The 24,781-nt window shown below is 35.7% G+C and overlaps 1 protein-coding gene across 4 annotated transcripts in view; it reads left to right on the top strand.

The window, feature by feature from the left end:
- SP4 (Sp4 transcription factor) overlaps positions 1-24,781 on the top strand; it is an 83,397-nt gene that overhangs the window by 42,759 nt on the left and 15,857 nt on the right. Inside the window, exons 4-6 of one of the 4 annotated variants that reach the window (XM_058724861.1) lie at positions 5,622-5,850; positions 13,680-13,879; positions 21,371-23,696. In XM_058724861.1, the coding sequence (XP_058580844.1) occupies positions 5,622-5,850; positions 13,680-13,879; positions 21,371-21,444 (503 nt within the window). In that variant the 3' untranslated portion in view covers positions 21,445-23,696. Of the gene's footprint in view, positions 1-5,621; positions 5,851-13,679; positions 13,880-21,370; positions 23,697-24,781 lie in introns of those variants that run through there. The other 3 variants (XM_058724859.1, XM_058724862.1, XM_058724860.1) reach the window with 3 other exon arrangements.

The following is a 24,781-nucleotide window of genomic DNA, read 5'->3' as shown; positions in this document are numbered from 1 at the left end:
TTTCCTTCAGACATTTTAATAGTGAAGGTGTTTTGTAGCCATAAATGTATAGTTTCTATAATTACTTGTTTTTCCCATTTTCACCAGCACTGTCATTGGCACAGCTTCTTATATTTTTTAACATCTTTTTTTAAACATCTTGGTTATTTTTCCTTGACAAATTGAACAGAAAGTCATTGCAACAAACCAACCGTTTTCCCTATGTAACAGCTTCTTCCTGTGCTTATTTTTTTTTTATTATCCTGATTGAATTATAAGCAGTAGTGGTCTCATTAATGCGGATTTCATTGTCTAGTGTCTAAATCATGCTGTACCCAACTTACCCTATTAAAAAAAAGTGACAGTTGAGAAATTTCAGCTCAACACAGTGACAGCAGCCACTAGCACATGGGCCAGTCCTTTGTTCTTAAGTCTGACACACCCTGGCAATACGTTTTTAAGAATGGAAAACAAAGAGAGGTGTATTTAGCTCCTCAGAGACCATAATATATGATCCTTTAGAAAGACAAAACAAATAAGCATTTATAGTATCTGCATTCACCATACAATTTGCTGATATAACAAGATTATTATGCACAGGATATTATGTGAAAAGAAGGAAGAGGTATCTGACCTAGATTCAGAAAGACACTTAGCAGGAAGACTTCCCAAAGGTAATGACACATGAATTGAGTTCTGTAAGATGAATCAGCTTTTCCAAGATCAACAAAGATGGAGATTTGGGATGGGGGTTAGTCAAAACTCCCAGAGATAATCAAGAATGGAACATTTGAAGAAGTAGGAGTTCAATGTAGCTGGTGTTGAGAATGGGAATGGAGGAAGAGTACTGAGATGAAGCTATAAAAGTAAGTGAAAACTAGATTATGTATTGTGCCAAGAAATGTTGACTGTATTGTGAATTCATTGAAGACTCATAGACTTTTCAGGAACCCGATTTGTATATGCGGTATGGGATTGGAAAGGGCAAAACTGGCATAATGGTGATAAGGACCTGTGCTATTGCATAGGTAATAGGGATGGATAAAATGGACAAATCTGAGATATTTGAAAAGGTATACTCAACAAGACTACTGGTCAATGTAAGTAATACAGTGGAAGGAGAATAGCTTTTAGAGTTAGCTAGACTTGGATTCAAATCCCAGCTCTTGTCACTTAGCTGTTTTGTGACCTTGGGTGTTTTATGTACCTCTCAGAACTTCAGTCTTCTTAGCTTAAAATTGGGACAGTAGTATTCAGTCCATTGGGATGTGAGGAGTATGTGAAGTAATAGTTGTAAGATGTCCAGTAAATAAGCATAAAATGATAGCTACTGTTGTGGGGATGGAGGAGATGGAGGAGAGTTAAGAACGATTTCCAAGTTTTCAGTTTGGGCAATGAGAAGGAGCTAGTTTAGGAAAAGAGGATAACCTGTATGATTCTTGGACACATCACCTGCAAGACAGCTGTTGGCCATGTTCCCTGGCAGATGACAATAAGAGTCTGACACTTGAGAGATATTTAAGCCAAAGATACAGATTTGAGAGACCTCAGCTTAAAATAGAAGTAAAATTTATGAAAGCGGATGAGATAACCCAAGGAGGGAGTTAGAAGAAATGACGGAAAACCGGAAAGTGGCCTAAGAAAGAAATCAGCGTGGAGGTGGTGAGAGAAGTAGGAGGAACACCAGTGGGAGTACTATCAATGAAGCACAGGCATGTAGGATTTCGAGGAGCATGTAGGATTAGCAGCTTCAGGTGCTCCAGAGACATGAAACAGGATCAAAAAGAAGAGTATCTTTGGGTTTATGAATGAAGAAGTTGTTAGTTCTGTCATGATTTTAGTAGAGTGGTGGGTTCAACATGGAATTTTAGTAGTTTGAGGAGAGAATGGGAAAGGAGTAAAGGTAACCAATGTGGATAAATCTTTTAAAAATGTGACACAGGGGCACCTGGCTTGCTCAATCGGTGGAGCATGTCACTCTTGATCTTGAGGTTGTGAGTTTGAGTCCCACATTGGGTGCAGAGATTACTTAAAAATAAAATCTTTTATTTTCTTTTTTCTTTTTCTTTTTCAAAAATTTTAAATATCCTTATTTATTTTTGAGAGAAAGGGGGAAGGAGGAAGGGGCAGAGAGAGAGGGACAGAATATCCAAAGCGGGCTCTGTGCTGACAACAGAGAGCCCGACACGGGCCTTGAACCCATGAACCACGAGACTATGACCTGAGCTGGATTTGGAAGCTTAACCGATTGAACCACCCAGGCGCCCGAAAATAAAATCTTTTAAAAATAAAAATGTGACAGAAGCTTAGATTTAAATGCTGGTAATAGCTAACAAAGAAGAGGGGGTTTCTCAGAATGTAGGAAATTAGGTAGCTTCTTCAGTCAAGTTTTAAGAAGGAAAGAATGGTTGATTGTGTCACATGAGGCAGGGTAATCATGTATTGCTCAGTGGGAAAATTCACATTGGATTTGGCTACGAAGAGGAAGTCTGTGAGCCAGGAGTTAAGTCTTTGTGGTGGAGTCCTTTGAATGCAGACTTTGGCCGATGGTGAATGACTGAAAGTTAGCATTTTTAAATTTCTGGAAGCAGTTTGAAGGATGAGGTAGGAGATGTGGGTCCCATTTAGGCTGGTAGAGGCACAAAGTAACAAGGATCTGGACCGAGATTATGGTTCTGGCAATAGAAAGATAAGATGAATCCAAGAGCTGTTACCCTTTTATGCGCTTTTTAACTTAGCTATCACATGGATGTAATTAATGGGTAAAGGAGAAGTAGCCTAAAAGTTGACGTTTTACTGTTTTGAGTGTAGTAATAAGGAGGGTAGTAATTAGCACTTACCAAAACAGAAACATTAGTAGTAGCAGTTTTGAAGATGAACTAATTTTTAAAAATTCCTTTATTAAGCTTTTGTTCCTGAGTGGCTACTATGTGTTGGGTGGTGTTCCATGGGCTGGAAACAGCAGTGAACTTGACAGGCAAGATCCTTTTTCTCATAGCACTTAACATTCAGAAATGAGGAGGCAAAGATAGAAAAAAAGTTAAAAAGGATAAGATAATTTAAACCAGGTAAGACAAAACTTGGTGATGATAGAGAAATGGACTAAAAGGTACCGTTTTAGATGATGTGGTCAGGAATGGTATTTCTAAAGAGGAGAGTTTTGAACTTAGAATATTACTAAGGAGTCAGCTGTGCAAAGATTTAGGTGGCACGGCATTTCCATTCAGACGAGAGAGTATATGCAGTGGCCATAAGAAGGGAATGAGCTTGATTTGTTTGAGGGCTAGAAAGAAAGGTCACTGTGTCAGAAGCAGAGTGAGAGGGGAGAGACTAATAATAATTGGTGAGGTCTGACAGGGTGGGTTTAAACTTGAGCAGGGCCTTGGAAGCCTTGGTAAGGAGTTCAGTGGCTTATACTTGACTGGCAGCAGTGGAAATGAAAGAAAAGTAATACTGAACTATGTTGAACTTGAATGATCTAGGACATCTAGGTGAAGAAGTCAAGAGAGTTGGTCAGACTTAAATCTATAAATTCAAGTATTTGGTATTATTCATTGGACTAACTTGCCAAGTTGTGTAGGCATTGAACAGATAAATGCCCATAATGTGGAGACTTGAGGAGTCTATCGAGGAAATGATCAAAGGAACTGAGGAAAATGAGCAGCCAGTGATCAGGGGATTCCTAGCACTTCTTTGACATAATGAAGGACATGCATTACCATTGCATCTAATACCCTTGCAACTTGAAAGGCATGACCAAGTGTTGTATGAGCAATAACTGCAAAAATTATGGCCAGAAATATCTCATGACTTAAGGAATGTAAAGAATACTTACCACATTAGAATACCCACACTCCATAGGGACCAAGCTTTAAAGATTTTATATAGTGCTGGTTCAGATAGAATTCCTGTTTCTATAAGTGCATTTATTTTGCAGTAAACAGGGAGTATGTGTATCACTGTGACTCTAGATACACAAGTAGTTTGAAAAGTTTACTTCGCCTTGGGCATCCGTAAGGAATCTGGTTTTACTGAATATGTACAACTTTTAAGTACTCAAAAGACACATAGAGACATAATAGTTATACTTTACATGTACGTATTGTTTTATTTTTTACAGTCTTTGCCCTTTAGGATCGTCAGAAAGAACTCTCTGAAGTAGATAAGGGACAGGAATTTAAGGGAGGTCAGCATTATTAGAGGTGAGATAACTTGAGGGGTATCCAAGTGCACGGTCACCAAATCGGACATGAATTCAGAACTTTGGATTTTACTTGCACTGTTTTACCTATCACACCATGTTAATTCAAAGATGATCAAAAATTTAAATGTTAGGAGGAAAACTAAAATATGTATCCTTACTAAAACAATGACAAAATACATATTTTTTTATTTGTATTACAAATATTGATGCTGTACCAAAGGTTTCAGAGTGCTTTGAATACACAGAGGAGAATGAGATTGACTTTGGCTAGGAGAATTAGAGGTTTAGTTTTGCTGATTTTTATTATCTTTTCTTGATAGCTCAATGTTTAAAGTACTACATATGCAGCTTTGAAATAAACCCTTTATTTTATACCCAGTTCTCTTGTGTTTATTTCTGCTACCATATTTTATTCTGGTGTTGCCACCCAACTCAATGGACACTCGTAGCAGTGATACTAGCTAACAAATAATAACAAATAACTAATAATGAACTCTGTGGCAGGCCCTGTGGTAAGGAGTTTATAAAAATTAACTTGTTTAATTCTTACATCAACTCTCACAGGTGGGAACATTCCTTTATAAATAGGTGTTTCTCAGCTGCCCTTCCAAAACTGATGTGGAGAAAGAACTGTGTTGAGAGAAAGGATGATTATAAGGCATACTCCTGTGCACTTAACAGGAGATATTTTTTTGTCATATTATGTATTATTTATCATAGTTTTCCCTAAGTGAAGAAGTCAAGTTGGTATATGTACTAACCTGAGAGGTGAAGTCTGAGCTACATGAGTGAATAAAGTAGTAATGTCCTAAATGTCTATTTTATGATTATAGTGATAGTATGTAATAATCATGGGTGGTTTTACACTTTAAAAAACTACATAACTCAGTGTGTATAATAAAAAAAGATTTCCTTAATAAAGAAATGTTTGCTTAACCTAAAGTATCTAGGAATGAGAAATATCTATAAAACTTAATCATTCGTTTAGTTACTTTTTACTCCTGTATTTTCTTGGAGTGAATGAGATACGTTGTTTACTGTGGAAATGGATACAGCATCCTTCATCTGAGGATCTCAGAGTGCTTTTCAAATAATGTCTCATGAATCCTCACAGCACTTTGATGAGGTAGGTAGGTGGCAAGTATTGTTGTCTTCATTTTTACAGATGAGGAAATTAAAGCCAGGAGAGGGTTAAATGATTTATGTGTAGTCCCACCAACCAGACAGAGAGGCAGCCTGAACTACTTAATAAGAATATTGTATTTTAGGAGGGTTTGCATAATACAAATCATTAACCCCTTTGCTGTTGTATTTTACACAGATTAACTATTAAAACAAATATGGTAGTTTTTAAATGTCCACATGGAATTTTTTTTTATCCTTTCTTTAGAAATAGAAAACATTATAATACTCTTTCCCCCTCACCCCCAATTTTTAGGTCAGCAGCAAGGACAAGATGGAGTAAAGGTCCAACAAGCCACGATAGCTCCTGTAACTGTAGCAGTTGGAGGAATTGCTAACGCAACGATAGGTGCTGTTAGTCCTGACCAACTCACACAAGTGCATTTGCAGCAAGGCCAGCAAGCTTCTGATCAAGAGGTGCAGCCTGGCAAGAGGCTTCGAAGAGTTGCCTGTTCCTGTCCTAATTGTAGGGAAGGAGAAGGAAGGTAAATGCTCTGTTACCAACTTTATCTCTCTGGAAGGCATAAAATAGTAGGTAAACCAAGCCGTTGGCCGGGTCCTTGGATCACTAGAATGTCACTGGCTCTGTAGCCCAGAAGTTGAGATACAATATTGTTACTACAGGGATTAAATTGAGCTAGTTTAGAAATGGAGTTTTAGTGGTCCTCCACCTTCTGCCTTCTACTTTTAGTGGCTTTCTTGTTTCATTTGTTATGCAAAAATTTTAATTTTATGGATATAAAATTCATATACTGTACAGTTTCACTCAAAGTGTACATTTCATTGGTTTTTAGTATATTCACAAAGTTGTGCATCCATCATCACCATTTTAGGACATTTTGATACCCTGCAAAAGAAACCCTGACTTCTTTAGCCCTCAACCCCCTTGGCCCCCTTTCTTCCCAACTCAAGGCAGCCATTGAACAGATTTCTGTCTTTATGCAATTCTGGACGTGCATATAAATGGAATCATACAATATGTGATCTTTTGATTGGTTTCATTTACGTAGCATAATGTTTTCAAGGTTTATCTATATTCTAGCACATATTAGTACCTCATTCTTTTTAATGAACAAATGAACGTTTCATTGTATGGATACACAGTATTTTACTTACCCATTTATCTTTTGGTGGACACTTGGAATTTTTCCACCAGTTGGCTCCTATGCTGCTATAAACACTTTTATACAAATTTTTGTGTGGCATAGGTTTTTAGTTCTCTTGAAATGGACAAGGAGTGGACAAGGAGTGGAATTAATGCTCCATGTAGTAACTCTAAGTCTAGCCACTTGAGGAACTGCCAGACTATTTTCCAAAGTAACTGTACCATTTTACGTTCCCACCAGCAGTGTATGAGGGTTCCAGTTCGTTGCCAACACTTGTTATAATTTGGCTTTTTGATTATAGATTTCCTTGTGTGCGTGAAATGGTATTTCAGTATGGTTTTAATTTGCATTTTTCTGATGACTTCATTAGTCAGGTGTGTTTTCATGTGTTTATTGGCCATTTGTGTGTCTTATTTGGAGAAATGTCTATTAAGATCTTTTGCCTATTTTAAATTAGATTTTTTAAGTTAAATTGTAATAGCTTTATGTATTCTAGATACAAGTCCCTTATCAGATACATGATTTGCAAATATTTTTTTCCCGATCTGAGAGTTGTCTTTTCACTTTCTTGATAGTGTCCTTTGAAACACCTAAGTTTTTAATTTTGATGAAATTCAGCCTTGTGTTTGGTTGCTTCTGCTTTTGGTGTCCTGTCTAAGAATCCATTGCCACATCTGAGGTCACAGAGATTCCTCATTTTCTTGTGAGGGTTTTATAGTTTTTGCTCTTACATTTAGGTCTTTGATCGGTTTTGGGGTTAGTTTTTGTGTATGGTGTGAGGTAAGGATCCATTCAACACCATTTGTTGAAGACTCTCCCCTCCCCATTCATTGAATGGTCTTGTCACCCTTGTCAAAAATCAGTTGGCCATATAAGCCAAATAGGTTTATTTCTAGACTGTTGGTTTTATTCCAATGAGCTGTATGTCTGTCTTTATGCCTCTACCACACAGTCTTGATTACTTTGTCCTTCTCTGAACTTTTGAAATCGGGCACTATGTGTTCTCTTTGTTATTCTTTATCAGTATTGTTTTGATTGTACAGAGACACTTGCAATTCCATGTGAATTTTAGAATCAGTCAGCTTGTCAGTTTGAGATCTTCTCTGATTTCTTTTGACACTATTTTGTAGTTTTCAGAGTATAAGTTTTGTACTTCTTTGTTAAATTTATTCCTAAGTATTTTATTCTTTTTGATGCTATTATAAATGGATCTTTTTCTTTATTGTTCATTGCAAGTGTATATAAACACAATTAATTTTTGTGTATTAATCTTGTATCTGTAACCTTACTGAACTCTTTTTATTAGTTCTAATAGTTTTTGGGTTTTTTTTTAGTGGATTCATTAGGGTTTTTCTATATGTAAGATCATGTAATCTGCAAAAAGAGATAGTTTTCCTTCATTCTTTCCAGTCTTGATGACTTTTATTTCTTTTTCTAACCTAATTGTTCCATCCAGAATCTACAGTATAATGTTGAATATAAGTAGCAAAAGTGGACATCTTTGTTTTGTTCCTGATCTTAAGTGTTTCACCATTAAGTATGTTGCTAGCTCTGAGCTTTCTCATATATGCCTTTAATTAAGCAAGCTCCCTTCTATCCCTACTTCATTTTGTTTTTGTCATGAAAGGACGTTGGATTTTTCAGATGCTTTTGTGTATCTGTTGAGATGATCATGTAGTTTCTATCTTTTTTCTATTGGTATTAATTGATTGTCAGATGTTAAAGTACTTTTGCATTTGTGGAATAAACCCAACTTAGTCATGGTATGTAATTTTATACACACACACACACACACACGCACAGTTATATTTAGTTTACTAGTATTTTGTTAAGTTCTGCATCTGTGTTCGTGAGAGATATTGGTCTGTAGTTTTTTTTAATGTCTTTGCTTTTGGAAAGGATAATATTGGGCTCATAGAATGATTCGGGAAGTGTTTCCTCCAGTTTATTTTTGAAAAAGTTTGTGAAGAACTGTTTGTGAAGAATAATTCTTTAGCTGTTTTGTAGAATTTATCAGTGAAACTAAGTCCTAGGCTTGTGGGTATTTTTCTTATGGGTATTTTTTGACTACTAATTCATCTAATTTATCTGTTTACTTTTAAGGGTTTTTCTGATTGATTGTTCTTGAATCACTTTTTGGTACTTAATGTCTTTTTGGGAATTTGTCCATCTCATCTAAGTTATTTAAGTAATTGGCATACAGTTATTCTTGGTATTCTTGTATAATCCTTTTTATTTCTGTAAGGTTGGTAATGATGTCCTCTTTCGTTTCAGATTCTAGTAATTTGAGTCTTTTCTTTTTTTCTTGGTCAGTCTACCTTAAGGCTTGTTCAATTTTGTTGACCTTTTCAAAAGTCAAGTCACATCAGCTTTTGGTTTCATTGATTTTTTTTTCCCTGTTGTTTTCGTATTCTTTATTTCATTAGTTCCTGCTCTATTTTTTATTATTTCCTTCCTTTTGTTTGCTTTATTTTAGATTTAATTTGCTTTTTCCGTTGTCTTAAGATGGAAGGTTAGGTTATTGATTTAAGATATTTTTTGATGTCGGCATTTACAGCTAAAAATTTCTCTCTGGGGTGCCTATGTGGCTCAGGTCAGTTAAGTGTCTGACTCTGGATTTTGGCTCAGGTCAAGATCTTGGAGTTAAGGAGATCAAGCCCAGAGTTGGGCTCTGCACTCAAAGGGTGGAGCCTGCTTGGGATTCTCTCTCTCCCTCTTTCTCCACCCCTCCCCTGCTCACGTGAGCTTGTGCACATGTGTGTGCTCTCTTTCTGTCCAATAAATAAATTCTAAAATTAAAAAATTCTCTCTTAAGCATTGCTTTACATGTATCCCTTAAATTTGGTTATGTTGTATCTTCATTCATCTCGGGCTTTTTCCTGCTTTCCCTTTCGATTTCTTCTTTGACCCACTGGTTATTTAGAAGTGTATTATTTAATTTCTAGGTATTTGTGAATTTTCCAATTTCCTGCTATAATTTCTAGTTTTATGTCATTGTGGTCAGAAAACATACTTTGCATTACTTCTGTCTTCTGTTGAGGTTTGTTTCATGGCCTAGCCATATGATTTATCTTGGAGAACATTACATGTTCACTTGAGAAGAGTGTATATTTTGCTGCTGTTTAGTGGAGTGTTGATATTTGTTAGGTCAAGTTTATCAAGTGTTCTCTTTCCTTGTTGCTCTTCTGCTTAATTGTTTTATGAAGTTATCATTGCAAATAGAGTATTGACATCTCCAACTGTTACTGTTGAATTGTCTCTTTCTCCCTTCATTTCTGTCAGTTTACTTCATCTGTTTAGGTGTTCTCTTGTTACTCTAAGTGCACGTATGTTTATAATTATTATATGTTCCTGATGGATTGACCCATTTAGCCCTATAAAATTTCCCCCTTTGTCTTCAATAACATTTGTTCTTAAAGTTTATTATGTCTTGTATTATTAGTACAGCCACTCCAGCTTTCTTGTGGTGGTTGTTTGCTTACCTTTTTCCATCTTTTTTACTTTAATCTCCCTGTATCTTTCAGTCTTTGAATGTGACCTATGTCACTGTAGACAGCATGTAGTTTGGATCTTAGTGTTTTTTTGTTTTTTCTTTAATTCACTGTGACAAAATCTGTCTTTTGAATGGAGTGTGTAATCCATTTGCATTTGATGTTATTAATATGGTTGAATTTGTCTTTCAGTTTGATTGTTTTTGTGTGTGTCATGTCTTTTTCATTAAGTGAATATAATATAGCACTTTATTTTTTTACTTATTAAAAAATTTTTTTATTGTTTAATTATTTTTGACAGAGAGAGCATGTGTGGGGAAGGGGCAGAGAGAGAGGGAGACACAGAATCCAAAGCAGGCTTCAGGCTCTAAGCTGTTCAGACTCCCAAAATGGGAGATCATGACCTGAGCCGAAGTCAGATGCCTAACCAACTTAGCCACACAGCCATCCCTATAGCACTTTAATTTTGTTAATAATTTTTTCACTTATATTATTTTGAGTTATTTCCATAGTACTTGCTCTGGGCCTTATCATATACATATTGATCATTATCAGTTTAAGATTTATAGTAACTTAATCCCAGTGAATTACAGAAATGTTCTCTCTTTATAGCTTACTTCTTTTTGTGATGTTATTATATATATTATCCATCTGTGTTACAAACCCAATAATACATTATTATAATTATTACTTTATATAATGTCTTGTAAAGAAATTGAGAGAAGATGAGCAAGCATATCTAACTTTTGCTATGTTAACTTTATCAGTAGTTCTCTGTTCTGGATGTTTGAGTTCCTTTCTGGCATCATTTTCTTAGCCCAGTCGAGCTTTGCTCCTACCTCCCTGCTTTGCGCTGTTAATGGCAAATATATTAAATATATTACATTTCTGTAATGTTGTGGCTTTTAACAATACATTTTACACGTAGTGTTTTTAAAATTACTTTTCAAATCAGGTAAGATAAGAAATACGCACTTACACTGTCCTTTGTAATTACATAATTACCTTTGCTGGTGATCTCTTGCTTGTTTGTGTGCATCTTAATTGTGTAATTACTTTCTGCATCCAGTTGATTCAACCTGAAGATCTTCGTTTACTATTTCTTGCAAAGGAGGTCTGCTCAAAACAAGTTCTCTGTGTTTGTGTATCCAGGAATATCTTTGTTTCATTTCTGAAAGGTAGTTTTGCTAGATAGAGTCTTGTTTGAGTTGTTTCCTTTGAGTACTTTGAATATGTTTTCACCCTGCCTTCTAAGCTCCATTGTTCTGCTGAGAAGCAAGTTCTTATTCTTACTGCAGTTCCCTTGTAAGTGAGGAGTTATTTTTCCCTTGCCACTTTCGGGATTTTGTCCTGTCTTTGGGTTTCAGGATTTTTTAGTACATAAGGTGTCTATTTGTGGATCTGTGCAGTTAGCCTGCTTGGAGTTTGTTGAGCTTATTGCATGTGTAGATTCATGTTTTTGAGTAATTAATTAAGTTTGCAGTCATTATTTCTTTGAATATTTTTTCTGTGGCACTTATTCTCTCTCTCCTTCTCTCCCTCCTCCTCCTCCTCTCCCCTCCCCTGTCCTCCCCTCCCCGTTCCTTCCCTCACCGATACTTGGATGTCCCACATTTCTCAGACACTCTGTTCATTTTCCTTTCTTTTCTTGTCTCTTTTTAAGTTACATCGTCTCTATTGATCTACCTTCAATTTTACTATTCCTTCCCTTTTTTGAGTCCCTCTAGTGAATTTTTCATTTTAGTTGTACTTCTCATTTCCACAATTTCCTCTTGGTAGTTTTTTTAACCATTTGTAACTCTTCATTGATATTCTCTATTTGATGTGACATTGTCATTATATCTTGCTTTGCTTCTTTAATCATGGTGTCCTTTAGTTCTTTAAACATATTTATAAATGGCTACTTTGAAGTCTTGTTAAATCTGCTCTCCGGGTTTCACTTGCCTGCTTTTTTTTTTTTTTTTTTTTTTTTTTTTTTAGTGAAGGGTCATATTCCTCTGTTTTATTTTTGGCATGTCTTAGATTTTTTGTTGGAAACTGGATGGTTTAGATAATACATTGTAGCAACTCTTAGTACTGCCCACCCCCACCCCCCCACCCCTGGTTTATTGTTGTTTGCTTGCTTATTTAGTGACTGGCTGGATTATTTTGGTGAACTTCCCTTAACTCGCCATGAAGCATGTTGCTCACTGTCGCTATGAAGTATGTTGCTCCTCAGTGGATGCAAAATTCGGTATGCTTACAGTGACCCTGGAGGACAGTGGTTTGGGCAGAGATCTTTAGTGTCCTGTCCCTAACCACACCCAGTTGTTAAACTCCACTAATTGTCCACTGATTGCTCTATTGTTTTCAAAGCCCTGAAATGTATATTGCTCTACAAAGTGATCCAATCAGATTTTTTTTTTAAAGGACTAGATCAACAGGCCTGCGCTTTGAGATTTATGACTCTGTAGGGCTACTCCCAGCTGCCTCTTCCCTCCCTTCTTTCAGTCAGCCTAGTGAGCATAGTTTTGCCTATTTCTCCATTATATCTATTAGTCCCCTCCCAACTTCATTTTGCAACCGCCTCCACTGATTTTAAGAGCACCCATACGCTGAAGTTTTTCCACACTTTGTTTGCAAATGAATTCAGTTCCTTGGGAAGAGATTTGGAATTCTGTTATATGCTGTGCTCTGTCTGGCCAACATCTCTTTGTCATGGCTCCTGAACATAGGGTTGGGATAGTGGCACATTTCTTTCTGAGTGGCATCCCTGATCTGAGAGCTAAATGCTTGGTGGCAGGGCAGCAGCAATGGCCTCAGGCTTTCTTGACTTGCCTCTGCTGGCTTGGAAGTTCTGATGTATGCACTACAAAGGAGCTGAGTCAAAGGTGACTGGACTGCAGTATTTTCACTGTGCCCTATCCAAGGTAGAGCCAAGGTCTCAGGAGTTGGGTTTGGGTAGAAGAGAGTTCCCTACCTGTCAGTCACACTTGCCTGAAACTTAGCCTCAGCAGCAGGTAACTGGGCGTGGAATAAGAAATGCTGACCTCTTGCCCCTTCCTAGGGAGATAAGCTCAAACTAGGAGATATGAAAAGGGAACCCTGTTCTTGGCTGCGCCCATCTGCAGTGTTTATGTGTCAAGGGAAGTGATAGGAAATTGGGAGAGAGGGTTGGGTCTTGGTTCAAATACCACAGGCTCTCACTCTTCTTACCAACTCTTAATTTTCTTGAGTATTTATTTATTTGCTATATGTTCATAGAGCCATTTCCAGGAACTGTACATATTATTTGTTTTGTTTTCATACTTTTCACTGGTTTCACTAGGGACTAGGCCAATGGAGCTCTTCATGCTTTCTTTCCTACTGGGAGTTAAACTCTGAACCGTACACTTTTAAATGGAGATTACCATTTTTTTGGTATTTGAGAAGAATTTTCAAGTGTCTTGAAAAGCTTAGAGATTTTTTCCAAAGGGAAGAGGCTGTTAGGGAAGGAACATGAAGTCCGTGGTAGAACACGAACTCTCTGAGGTTAACATGTTTTCATAACAGTTTTGAGTTTCATACATAACCCTTTTTTGATTAGAATTTTTCTGATTTTTAACTACAATTGTGGCATGATTTTAAAAACCCATTCAGAAGTGTATCATTTAAGAACCTTGATTCCCTTTTGTTTTTCTGTAATTATAAGCTTGGTGTCTAAGAGTATAATTAATGTTTGTTTTTTGTTTTTGTTAGAGGCAGTAATGAACCAGGAAAAAAGAAACAGCATATTTGTCATATTGAAGGATGTGGAAAAGTTTATGGCAAAACATCTCACCTACGAGCACATCTTCGCTGGCATACTGGAGAAAGACCTTTTGTATGCAACTGGATGTTTTGTGGCAAAAGATTCACAAGGAGTGATGAACTCCAGAGACATAGAAGAACCCATACAGGTTAGTTGGTTTATTGCAGGGTTTGTACGTTTTTAATGCTTAGATGAAAATTGGAAATATGCAAATTAAAGACAGTTCACTTTACTGATTTTATGAAAGTTGTTTAAGATCAAAATTCGTGGGTCACTTGAGTGGCTCAGTCGGTTAAGTGTCCGACTTCAGCTCAGGTCATGATCTCACAGTCTGTGAGTTTGAGCCCCACGTCGGGCTCTGTGCTGACAGCTCAGAGCCTGGAGCCTGCTTCGGATTCTGTGTCTCCCTGTCTCTCTGACCCTCCCCCGTACATGCTCTGTCTCTCTCTGTCTCAAAAATAAATGTTAAAAAAAAAAAAGATCAAAATCGTTACCTCATTTCCAGGATACGTTTTATTCCACTTTTTGTGAGGTTTATTAGAGTAATTACATAACAAGGAATATATTCCGTTTACTTAACCTGTTGTATTCTTAGCATGTTGAATTCACATATATTATTTTTCGTCAGTATTTACATAGGTGAAGAGAGTTGAATTCTGATCTTATTGGTGACCTTTATTAGTTTTTGGTTTTTTTACAATTTAGAAAATTGACTAAAGTATCAAGAATAATATAACAAATATACACCTCTCAGAATTGACAGCTGTTGATGTTATATTTGTTATTTTTTAATAAGACAAATCCTACAAAGTTGACATCGTCTTTGTCCTCTCAAAGACAACAGCCCCCATGCATTTAAAATGTAGGTTTTTAGTACAGTTTTAATACTCTTGCATATATTATTCATGCATGTGTATGTAAAATACTGTTTTGTGTGTTGTGAAATTTCACATAAATGATACAGTATCATAATTTCATTTATCATTATGTCTTGAGATCTAAGTTCATATGTGTACATACAAATGTATGTATACATGTTTGCTATGTAGTATTTTGTTATATGACTGCCATACTGTTTATCCATTCCTTGTGCTGCTTAAATTATCATTAGTTTTTTTTTACTATCATGAACTTTGCTACTGTGAACATACAGTGAACATGTGTGCCAAAGAGAATTTTTGGATCACAGAGAATTTAAGGTGTTTTGCTAAATAAGTGCCAAAGAATCTCTCAAGTGGCTGGTAACCATTTCTATTTCACTAGCAGTGACTGAGAGTTTCCGCTTGCTGTGTGTTCACCAGTACTGACTGGTGTTGACTTTTGAAAATTTTTGTCAGTTTGTGGCATCTGGCTGGCTTACTTGGTAGAGCATGTGACTCTTTATCTCAGGATTGTGAGTTCAAGCCCCATGTTGGCTGTGAAGCGTACTTTAAAAAATAAATAAATAAAAACATGCTTATTGCTTTAAAAAAAAGAAAATTTTTGTATATCTAAAATGGTTTCCTTATTTTATTTATTTATTTTTTTTAATTTTGAGTGAGACAGAGAGAGAGAGAGAGAGAGAGAGAGAGAGAGAGAGAGAGACAGAGCACGAGCAGGGGAGAGGTAGAGAGAGAGGGAGACACAGAATCCAAAGCAGGCTCCAGGCTCTGAGCTGTCAGCACAGAGCCTGACGCGGGGCTTGAACTCATGAACTGTGAGATCATGACCTGAGCCGATGTCGTACGCTTAACCAACCAAGCACCCAAGTGTCCCTGGTTTCCTTATTTTTTTAAGTAGCAGTTTTCCCGGTTATCCATGAGATTAAGCATCTTTTCTTGTTGATTGATCATTTATATTTCATTTTCTGTTGAATATTTATTTCCTTGCTCACTTTTCTTTTGGGTTGTTTTTCTTTTTCTTACTGATTTATGTGTTCTAATTTCCCCCTATATTGCTAGTATTTGAACTTCTTGCTATTTTTTGTCACATGGAAGTTTTACATTTTTTAGTCAAATATGTTTTTTCTTTTGTCCTTTGCTTTTCTTATTTTTTTTAAACGTTTATTTATTTTGAGAGAGAGGGAGCAAGAAAGAGCACGCGCATAAGCGGAAGAGGGGTAGAAAGAGCAAATCCCAAGCAGGCTCCATGCTGCCAGCGCAGAGGTAGACATGGGGTTCAATCTCATGAACTGGGAGATAGATCATGACCTGAGCTGAAATCAAGAGTCGGACACTTAACCAACTGAGCCACCCAGGCACCCCTCCTTTTTTTATTTTTAATGAAATCCTCTCCTGTCCCAAGATCATAACGTTTTTAAAAATATTTTCTTCTAATGGTTTTAAAGTTTTTGTGTAAGTTTCATCTTCTTTTTCTAAGTTTTGCATAGAACAACCACCCTCTCTACTTAGAATGCCTGTATACATCTGGGTTTCAGTATTTAATTGTTGAATAAATTAGTAATTTGGATAAATTTTCAAATTAGACTAACCTTTAACTTGTACCAAGGTACATGTGGGACAAAAGAGGAAATAGAATTGGCATGTATTGATCAGCTACCATACATCACATATTTGAAATAAATTATCTCATTTGATTCTAACAGTAACACTGAGATAGAAATTAGCTCCATTTTATGGATTAGAAAATAGTGTCAGAGAAGAAAAAATTGTTAAATTTAAAAGTGATAAAGTTACTTAGTTTGATATGTACATAAATTAGTAGGCAGAGTCTTAGTAATACTGGCTGAGTCCCTGAGTTAGCACAGTTTGAAAAAAGTTTTAAAAGGTTTCCATATGGTATTGCATTAGTATTTTTTTTTTAATTTTTTTAAAACATTTTTTAATGTTTATTTCTGTGAGAGAGAGAGAGAGACAGACAGACAGAATGTGAGCAGGGGAGGGGCAAGAGAGAGGGGGAGACACAATCTGAGCCCAGTGTAGGGCTCAAACCCACAAACAGTGAGGTCATGACCTGAGCCAAAGTCACACACTTAACCGGCTGAGCCACCCAGGCGCTCCTGCATTAGGACTTTTAATAGTGCCACCTCACCATTGATATTGGCAAATATGGTGTGATTAATCCCATAATGGTGTTGATGTCTGTTTTAAAAAAGTGCTCTGCCATTTATGTCAGTATGACAGGATGCAATGTTTCCGCTATGGATTAGCAGTGGGACAAGTTAGAGAAGCCAAGAAAAATTGCCGCTTTCTTTGAATTTGGAACTGCACATTGTGATTTCATCATTTTATTTGAGAAAGTCTTGTCAAGTCTAAAGTCTTGTCTCACATATCCACATTCATACAAATATACAAAACAAATTTATTCAAGGACTTAAATACACATTACTTCAAAACCAAATTACTAATGATTTGGAGGCATATTTTCTTTTTTTTTTTTTAACTATTAATACCATTGTAACCTACTAGCCTGAATAATCAGAATTGAATGTATTTTAAGCTTACTTTCAGTGTTTCGAACATCTTCAATACATCATGCACAAAATTGTTGAACTATTTTTTTCTTAAGGGGTAACCACTACACTAAGTAGAAATTCAGTACCTTACTATAAATGAATATATGAGTTATTTTTATTTACTGCTGAAAATAGTGCCAATTATTTTTGCTTTTTGGGGAATTTTTTTTTTTTTTTAAGCTTACTCATTTATTATTATTTATGAGTGGGAGAGGGGCAGAGAGAGAGGGAGACCCAGAATCCAAAGCAAGCTCCGGGCTCTGAGCTGTCAGCACAGAGCATGATGCAGGGCTTGAACTCACAAACCGTGAGATCATTACCTGAGGTGAAGTCAGATGCTTAACCTGGGTGAGCCACCCAGGCACCCCTTTTTAATTTCCAAATGTCACATGTATATGGTATTTAAAAATCAAGTCATAGGGTTACCATGGTGGCTCAGTTGGTAGAGCACTTGACTCTTGATCTCAGGGTCATGAGTTCAAGCCCCATGCCTGGCATAGAGCTTACTTCAAAAAATATTTAAAAAAAATTAAATTGTAAAAGAGGTTACAATGTTAAGGGGATTTTTTTAAAATTATCTTTACTTGAAGGATAGTTGACACATTAGTTTCAGGTGTACAACATAGTGATTTGACACTTGTATACATTATGAAATGCTTACCATAGTAAGTGGTTACCATCTGTCACTGTATAAGATTATGACTGTATTCTCTGTGCTTTACTTTACATCCCTATGACTTTTTATTTTATAATTGTAAGTTTGTACCTTTTAATCCCCTTCATTTAAGCCCATCTCTCTATCTCATTCCCTTCAGGCAACTGCCAGTTTGCTGTCTGGATTTATGAGTCTGTTTCTGTTTTGTTTTGCTTGTTCATTTGTTTCGTTTTTTGGATTCCACACATAAGTGAAATCATACGGTATTTTGTCTTTGATCAGACTTACTTCACTTAGCACAATACCATCTAGTTTCATCCATCTTTTATAAATGGCAGAATTTCTTTCTTATTTTATGGCTGAGTAATATTCTATTGTCAGTATATACCATATCCTCTTTGTCTGTTTATCAGTGGTCACTTGAGTTGCTTTCAGATCTTGGCATAGGAGTGTGTATGTCTTTTCAAATTAGTGTTCTTTTTCTTCCCAGAAGTGCAATTACTGGATTGTATGGTATTTCTATTTTAATTTGTTAAGGAACCTTCATATTATTTTTTACAGTGCTTAACACCAATTTATATTCCCACCAACAGTTCCCTTTTTCCTCCATCCTCATAACAATTATTTTTTTGTCTTTTTGATATTAGTCATTCTGACAGTTGTGAGGTGATAGCTCATTGGAGTTTTGATTTGCATTTCCTTGACAATTAGTGATGTTGAGCATCTTTGCCACATCCCCTGTTCTGACCCCGAGAGGACTGTATTTAGTCTTGTTAACTCTTCTTACATTTTTATTCTTCTTCTGATGGTTGTTGTATATCTAAATAAATAATATGCTTATGTTGTTATTGATCTGTCAATATTAGGCACTATCTCTTGATTTCTTACATTAAGAGTTAAGAAATTACCTCACTTTACATCATCTTTTGACATTCAGGTTTTTTTTAACTGAGTGTCGGCCTGACACTGTCTCTTGACTTAACCACCCTGTGTTAGAGATACTAGCATTCACCTCTTAACTTCTCTTACCTATTTCTCTTCTCTTTTTCTTCATGTTAAAATGTTTACTTTCTCTTAAATAAGCACTGTTGCCGTTTTTTTGTAGCTTAGTTCTTAAAGTAGAAAACCAATAAATAATAATGTTATGACTGTGATGTGATGAGTCTGATTATATATCTTTTCCTGTTTTTTTCTTCAAGTGTCTAAATTCCTTTTTTTACCCTTGCATTGGCTAACTTTATCACCTCCTTTTGTTATTTAGCCTTTTCAAAAATAGTATTAATTCCATCCAATTTATCCTTTCACTTGGAGGTTCCAGCTTTCTAATCAGTCGGATTCTTCTGTAAGGCTGCTGCACACAGTAATCTTGAGACTTTTCTTCCCTGCTCTACTGGTTTTGATCCAGTGTTAAGATCTCCTCTCTTCATTTTTCTTAGTTTACTTGATTGCCAGAAAACATTCTGAAATGCTTCCTACAGTAAAGCTCTAGGAAGTAAATTTGTCTGAAAATGTCTTTCTTCATTAAAAAAAAAAAAAAAAAAGTTTTTGAGAGAGACCTCGCATGTGCGCACAAGCAGAGGAGGGATAGGGAGGAAGAGAATTTCAAACAGGTTGCACGCTCAGCTCAGAGCCTAACGTGGGGCCATGATCCCACAACCATGAGATCGTGATCTGAGCCAAAATCAAGAGTCAGATCCTCAACCGACTGAGCCATCCTGGACCCCTGTCTGAAAATGTCTTTATATTGCTTTCCCAGTTAATAGATGGCTTGGCTAATATAACAGAATTGTAGGTTGAAAATGATACTTAAAACATTAGTGGCACTGCTCTATCATTTTCTTGCATTTGTTTTATTAATATGAAGTCCATTGTTATTCTCTTCCTTTTTTGTAGGTGACCTAATTTCCCCTGTCAGCTTTTAAAAGCTTGTTTTCTTATTTACTTATAATTTTTACCCTGAAATAGTTTTACAGAAGAAGTTGTGAAGATAGCATAGAGAGTTCTTACATCCCTTTCACCCAGCTTCCTCTAATGCTAACCTCTTCCATATCCCTGTAATTTATGAAGACTAAGAAGTTGATATTGGTATAATACTGGTAATTAAATTACAGACTTTTCCACAAATGATACCTTTTCTGTTCCTGGATTCAATCTATAACACCACATTCTATTTATTTGTCGTGGCCCTTTAGTCTCCTGTAATCTGAAATTTCCTTACTCTTTTTTTTATTGATGTACTTTTTTTTTTTTTTTGGCTCACCTTGACACTTTTGAAAGTTAGGTATTTTGTAGAATATCCCTCAATTTGTGTTTGTCTGGTATTTTCTCATGATTAGAGTGAAGTTACGAATTGTTGTTGGGAAGAATATCACAGGTATCATTGCCCTTCTTCATCGCATTGCATCAGGAAGTACACGATGTCCGTGTATCTTATTGTTGGTGAATTGGTTAAGATCTTGTGTGCCAGGTAGCTCCACTGTGAAGTTGTTTCTTCTTTCCATACACTGTTTATTGGAAGCAAGTTACTAAGTCTGGTCTACACTAAAGGGACGGTGAAGTAAACTCTACTCTTGGAGGGACGAGTGACAAAGAATTTTTGGATGTACTGTAAAACAACCACTGTAATTAGTAAATATTTCTCGAGAGGGGGTAGGGCAGGGGGAAGGTCGTATTCTTCAAGTCTATGCAATTATCCTGTTTCTCTGTAAAGAAAATCCTGTTTCCCTTTTAGTATTCCTCATTGTTTCTTGCCTGCAGCAATTACTTTATTGTGTTAAAGGTCATTTTTTTATTTCCCTTTTTTGCTTCTCCAGTTTTTAGTTTTGATTCTTATACAAGGAAGATTTATACCTTCTTCCCCAATTATTTATTTGTAATCCAGCATGGACTCATGAGTATTTATTTTATTTTGTGGGTTATAATACAATATTGTCATTATTTTCTGGCTCACATTGTTCCATCTTTGGCCAGTTGGAAGTTGTTTTAGATTGCTACCTCTATCCTTTTTGACATGCCCCCCATTCTTTTGTTTTGTCTTGTTTTTTTAACTGTAAGAACCTCTTTTAATCTTTGTTTTTTTAATTGCATAATTATGTATGTTTGCATAGTTTTTCATTTATTGTGCAAACCTGTTGGACTTTTCCACTCAGGGTTCACCTTCATCCCCTTTCTACCTTTTCTCTCATTTTCCCTTTTTTATTCTCTATTCTTTTTGCAGTCTTACTTTGTCTAAGTGGGATGCCTCTACATTGATTTTTTTTTTTTTTAACATCTTACAGCTTTTTTTTTACCTTTTAATTTCCTGTGTGATTTCTTAAGTTTATACTCAGATATGTCTTTTGATTTTTTTTCTTCCAAGAGTGCTTTTCTACTGTTTCTTTTTTATAGCATACTCTTATCATTGTATGGATGCAGGAGTTTGCTGAAAATCTGAGTTTTCCAGCTAAGTATTTTTTTTAATATTTATGTTTCCTCCAAGGTAATTTTTTTTTTTTTTTTTTGTCTGTACCTTGCTTTTTCCCATGTTATAGGCTTTCCTGAATTGTCCAGTGGTCCTTGGCCTTTATTCAAGTTGATGATGGTGATTGGTAACATGTTGGAATGAAGGATTAAGGAAGTTTTATGAACTGGTGGCTTTCATTTCAGGCAACTGGGCAGGGATACTGTGTTATAATGCAAGATACCTAATTACCAAAATACTGTAACGTACTGTGGGGCAACATTTCTTTTTTTTTTTTTTTTAATTTATTGTTTAATTTACATCCAAGTTAGTTAGCATATGGTGCAACAATGAATTTAGGATGCCCTTTTTACCCATTTAGACCATTTGCCTCCTCCTACAACCCCTCCAGCAACCCTCTGTTTGTTCTCTATATTTAAGAGTCATTTACGGGGGCACATTTCTGTAGATAAAAATCATCAAATGTTTTGACCCAATTTTTTGATAGTAGGATTAATGATCCATGTACAGACTTTAATTTACTCTTTTATGTTCCATGTTTCCCTCTCACCGTTTTGAGTCCAATATTTCTATACAATTCTATAGAAGACAGATTGGCTCTCTTCTAGATATATCTTCTTCCTTAATAATCTGTATTCTAGTCTGCAGAAATTTGATAAAATCAAAACTTATATAACATTGCATAACACAAGTGAGTTTCACAGGAATTTTTCCTCCTTTGTCTCCTAGCAATGACCCTGTGGGCACTGAATAGCTGTAATACATAGCAAACACCATATACATCCAGCCTGAGAACTGAGAGGAGAGGCCTCTCTACCCTGAGGCCAACTCTGTTTGTAGGTTGTGCTGCAGTAGTGGCAGCAGAGACCTGAAAACGTGAGAAAATACCTGCCATCTCTGGCCAAAGAAACCCAGAAATGGGGCCCTTGGTTTCTATTGAACATGAGGAAGGTCACTATTATTTTACTCCATTGCTATTTTAATCTGAAGGCCCTGACACTATTGTGTATGTGCAGAATGGTGTAGGATGCCTCAAGAATTCTGGCTTTCTGGCAGGAGGAACCAAGAAGAAGGGATATCAGTTGGAAAGTATGAGGGAAATTTTGGAGAGATCTGTGAAAGGTGATTCCCTAATTTCATGTATGGAACAGAATAAATTCTGGGCTCACCCATGAGCTGCACATGCACAGAATAGACCCAAAGAACCATAACAAACGCTTCAAGAAGTGAACTGTCTTATAAATCACTACCTGATTGCCAGAATGTGCTGAGCAGACCTAAACATAACAAAGTCTTTGAAAATGATTTAATATGGGAACCCGTAAAGAGGGCAAGATAGAACTAGTCTGAAACCAGATAGGTCAGTTGCCTACTAAAACAAAAACAAAAACTTAACATTCCCCAGAGGATTCTTTAACAGGATGCAAAGTCACCACAACATAATATCCAAAATGTCTGGGATACAACCGAAAATTATTCAACATACTGTGACTCAAGTAAAGTTGACTTTGTGACTTTGTGACTGTGTCAAGATGATCCACGTGTTGGAATTATCAGTGACTTTAAAGCAGCTATTATAACCATCATTCATGGACTAAAGGTAGACATGTTTGAAATAAAAAGAAAGGCAGAAGTTTTCAGAAGCAAAATTGAAACTCTAAAAAAGAACTAAATGGTAATTTTGGAACTGAAAAAAAATGCATTATGCAAAGTTAAAAATTCATTATATGTGCTCAACAGCAAATAGAGATAACAGAGAAGAGTCAATGAAGTTGAAGATAGTTCACTAGAAATTATACAGTGTAAAGAACAGAAAAGAAAAAAGATCAGGGGAAAAACATGAACTAGGTCTCAGGGACTTGTGGAACTTACAAAGTTGGTTGTCATTGGAGTTCCAGAAGGAGAGGAGGAAAAGTGTGATGTAGAAAAATCTTTGACAAAATAATGAACTGGAACTTCAGCCATTATTAGGTGTAAATTATAGATTTAAGATGCTTGTTGAATTCCAAACAGGAATTGACAAGAAATCATGCCCAGATACATGATAATCAATTTGCTAAAAATCAAAGGTAAAGAAAAAATCTGGAAAGGAGTCTGAAAAAATGACACATTATGTATAGAAGAACAGAAATTTGAACGATGAATAATTTCTCTTCAGAGAATATGGAGGCCAGAAAAAGAAAAGAATTGCCAACTCAGCATTTTATATCCAGTGAAAGTATCCTCAATAAGAAAGGCAAAACAAAGGGATTTTCAGATGAAGAAAATCTATGAATTTGTTGTCGTGTTTTATGACATTTTATGATCTTTATCTGCTAAGTATTTATGATATTTACTCAAAAAAAATGCTAAAAGTTTTTTAGGCTGAAAGGAAATCATACCAGAGAAATTTAATTTAAAAAAAAAAAAAGCAAAATAAATGGTAAATACTTGGGTAAATATAGCAGACTGTTATTCCTCTGCTTAAATTTTTAAAAAATGTTTGTTTAAAATAAAAATCTTAATACAGGTATATTTCATTGTATGTGAATGTAATATATGTGGTAAATACAGTGTAAAGTGGAGAGGGTAAAGAGTCTATATGGTTGAAACTTCTTTGTTTTACTGTGAAAATCTAGAACTTGGTATATGTGTTATGAAAAGTTAGATATGCATATTGTAATCCCTTTTATCGGCTACTAAAAATACAGAGATTTGGGGGGGTGGTAAGGAGAATAAATTAAAATAGAATGCTAAATAATACTCAACCCAAAAGAAAGGAGAGAAGGGAAAAACAAAAATGAAAAACAGGACAGAAATGGAAAACAGATACCAAAATGATAGACTTAAATATAATCAATAATTATGTATAATGCAGACAAAATAGACTTCATAGAACAATGAAAATTACTGGATATGACAAGACATTTCTTAATGATGGAATGGCTCACTTTCCACATAGGCATAACAATTCTAAATACAATAGGCACTTAACAACAGAGCTCTAAAATGTATGAAGCAAGAACTGATGGAACTAAAAGGAAAAATAGACCAATCCACAATTAGTCTTGTAGAGTTGACACTCTTTTCTTAGTAATTGTTACAAGTAGACAGAAAAGTAGAAAGGATATAGAACATTATCAGTCAAATTGCACTAACTGACATTCATAGAACACTTTAGCCAATTGCAACAGAATATTTTATATATGAGTACATGGAGCATTCTTGAAGATAAATTATGTTCTTTGCCATGATATACACCTTAACAAATTAAAAGAATAGAAATCACACAAAGTATGTTCTCAGATCATAATAGAATTAAACTGTAAGTCAGTAACAAGATCATAATAGAATTAAACTGTAAGTCAGTAACAAAAGTATCTGGGAAACCTTCAAATTTTGGAAACTAACCAACACGTTTCTGACTAACCCTGTGCGTCAAGAGGATATCTCAAGGGATACTACAAAATATTTTCAGTTGAATGAAAATACATATCAAAAT

This window comes from Neofelis nebulosa, chromosome 4 (assembly GCF_028018385.1).
Source record: "Neofelis nebulosa isolate mNeoNeb1 chromosome 4, mNeoNeb1.pri, whole genome shotgun sequence".
NCBI lineage: Eukaryota > Metazoa > Chordata > Mammalia > Carnivora > Felidae > Neofelis > Neofelis nebulosa.
The sequence above is the reverse complement of the archived record's forward strand: the minus strand, read 5'-3'. Positions and strand labels throughout refer to the sequence as shown.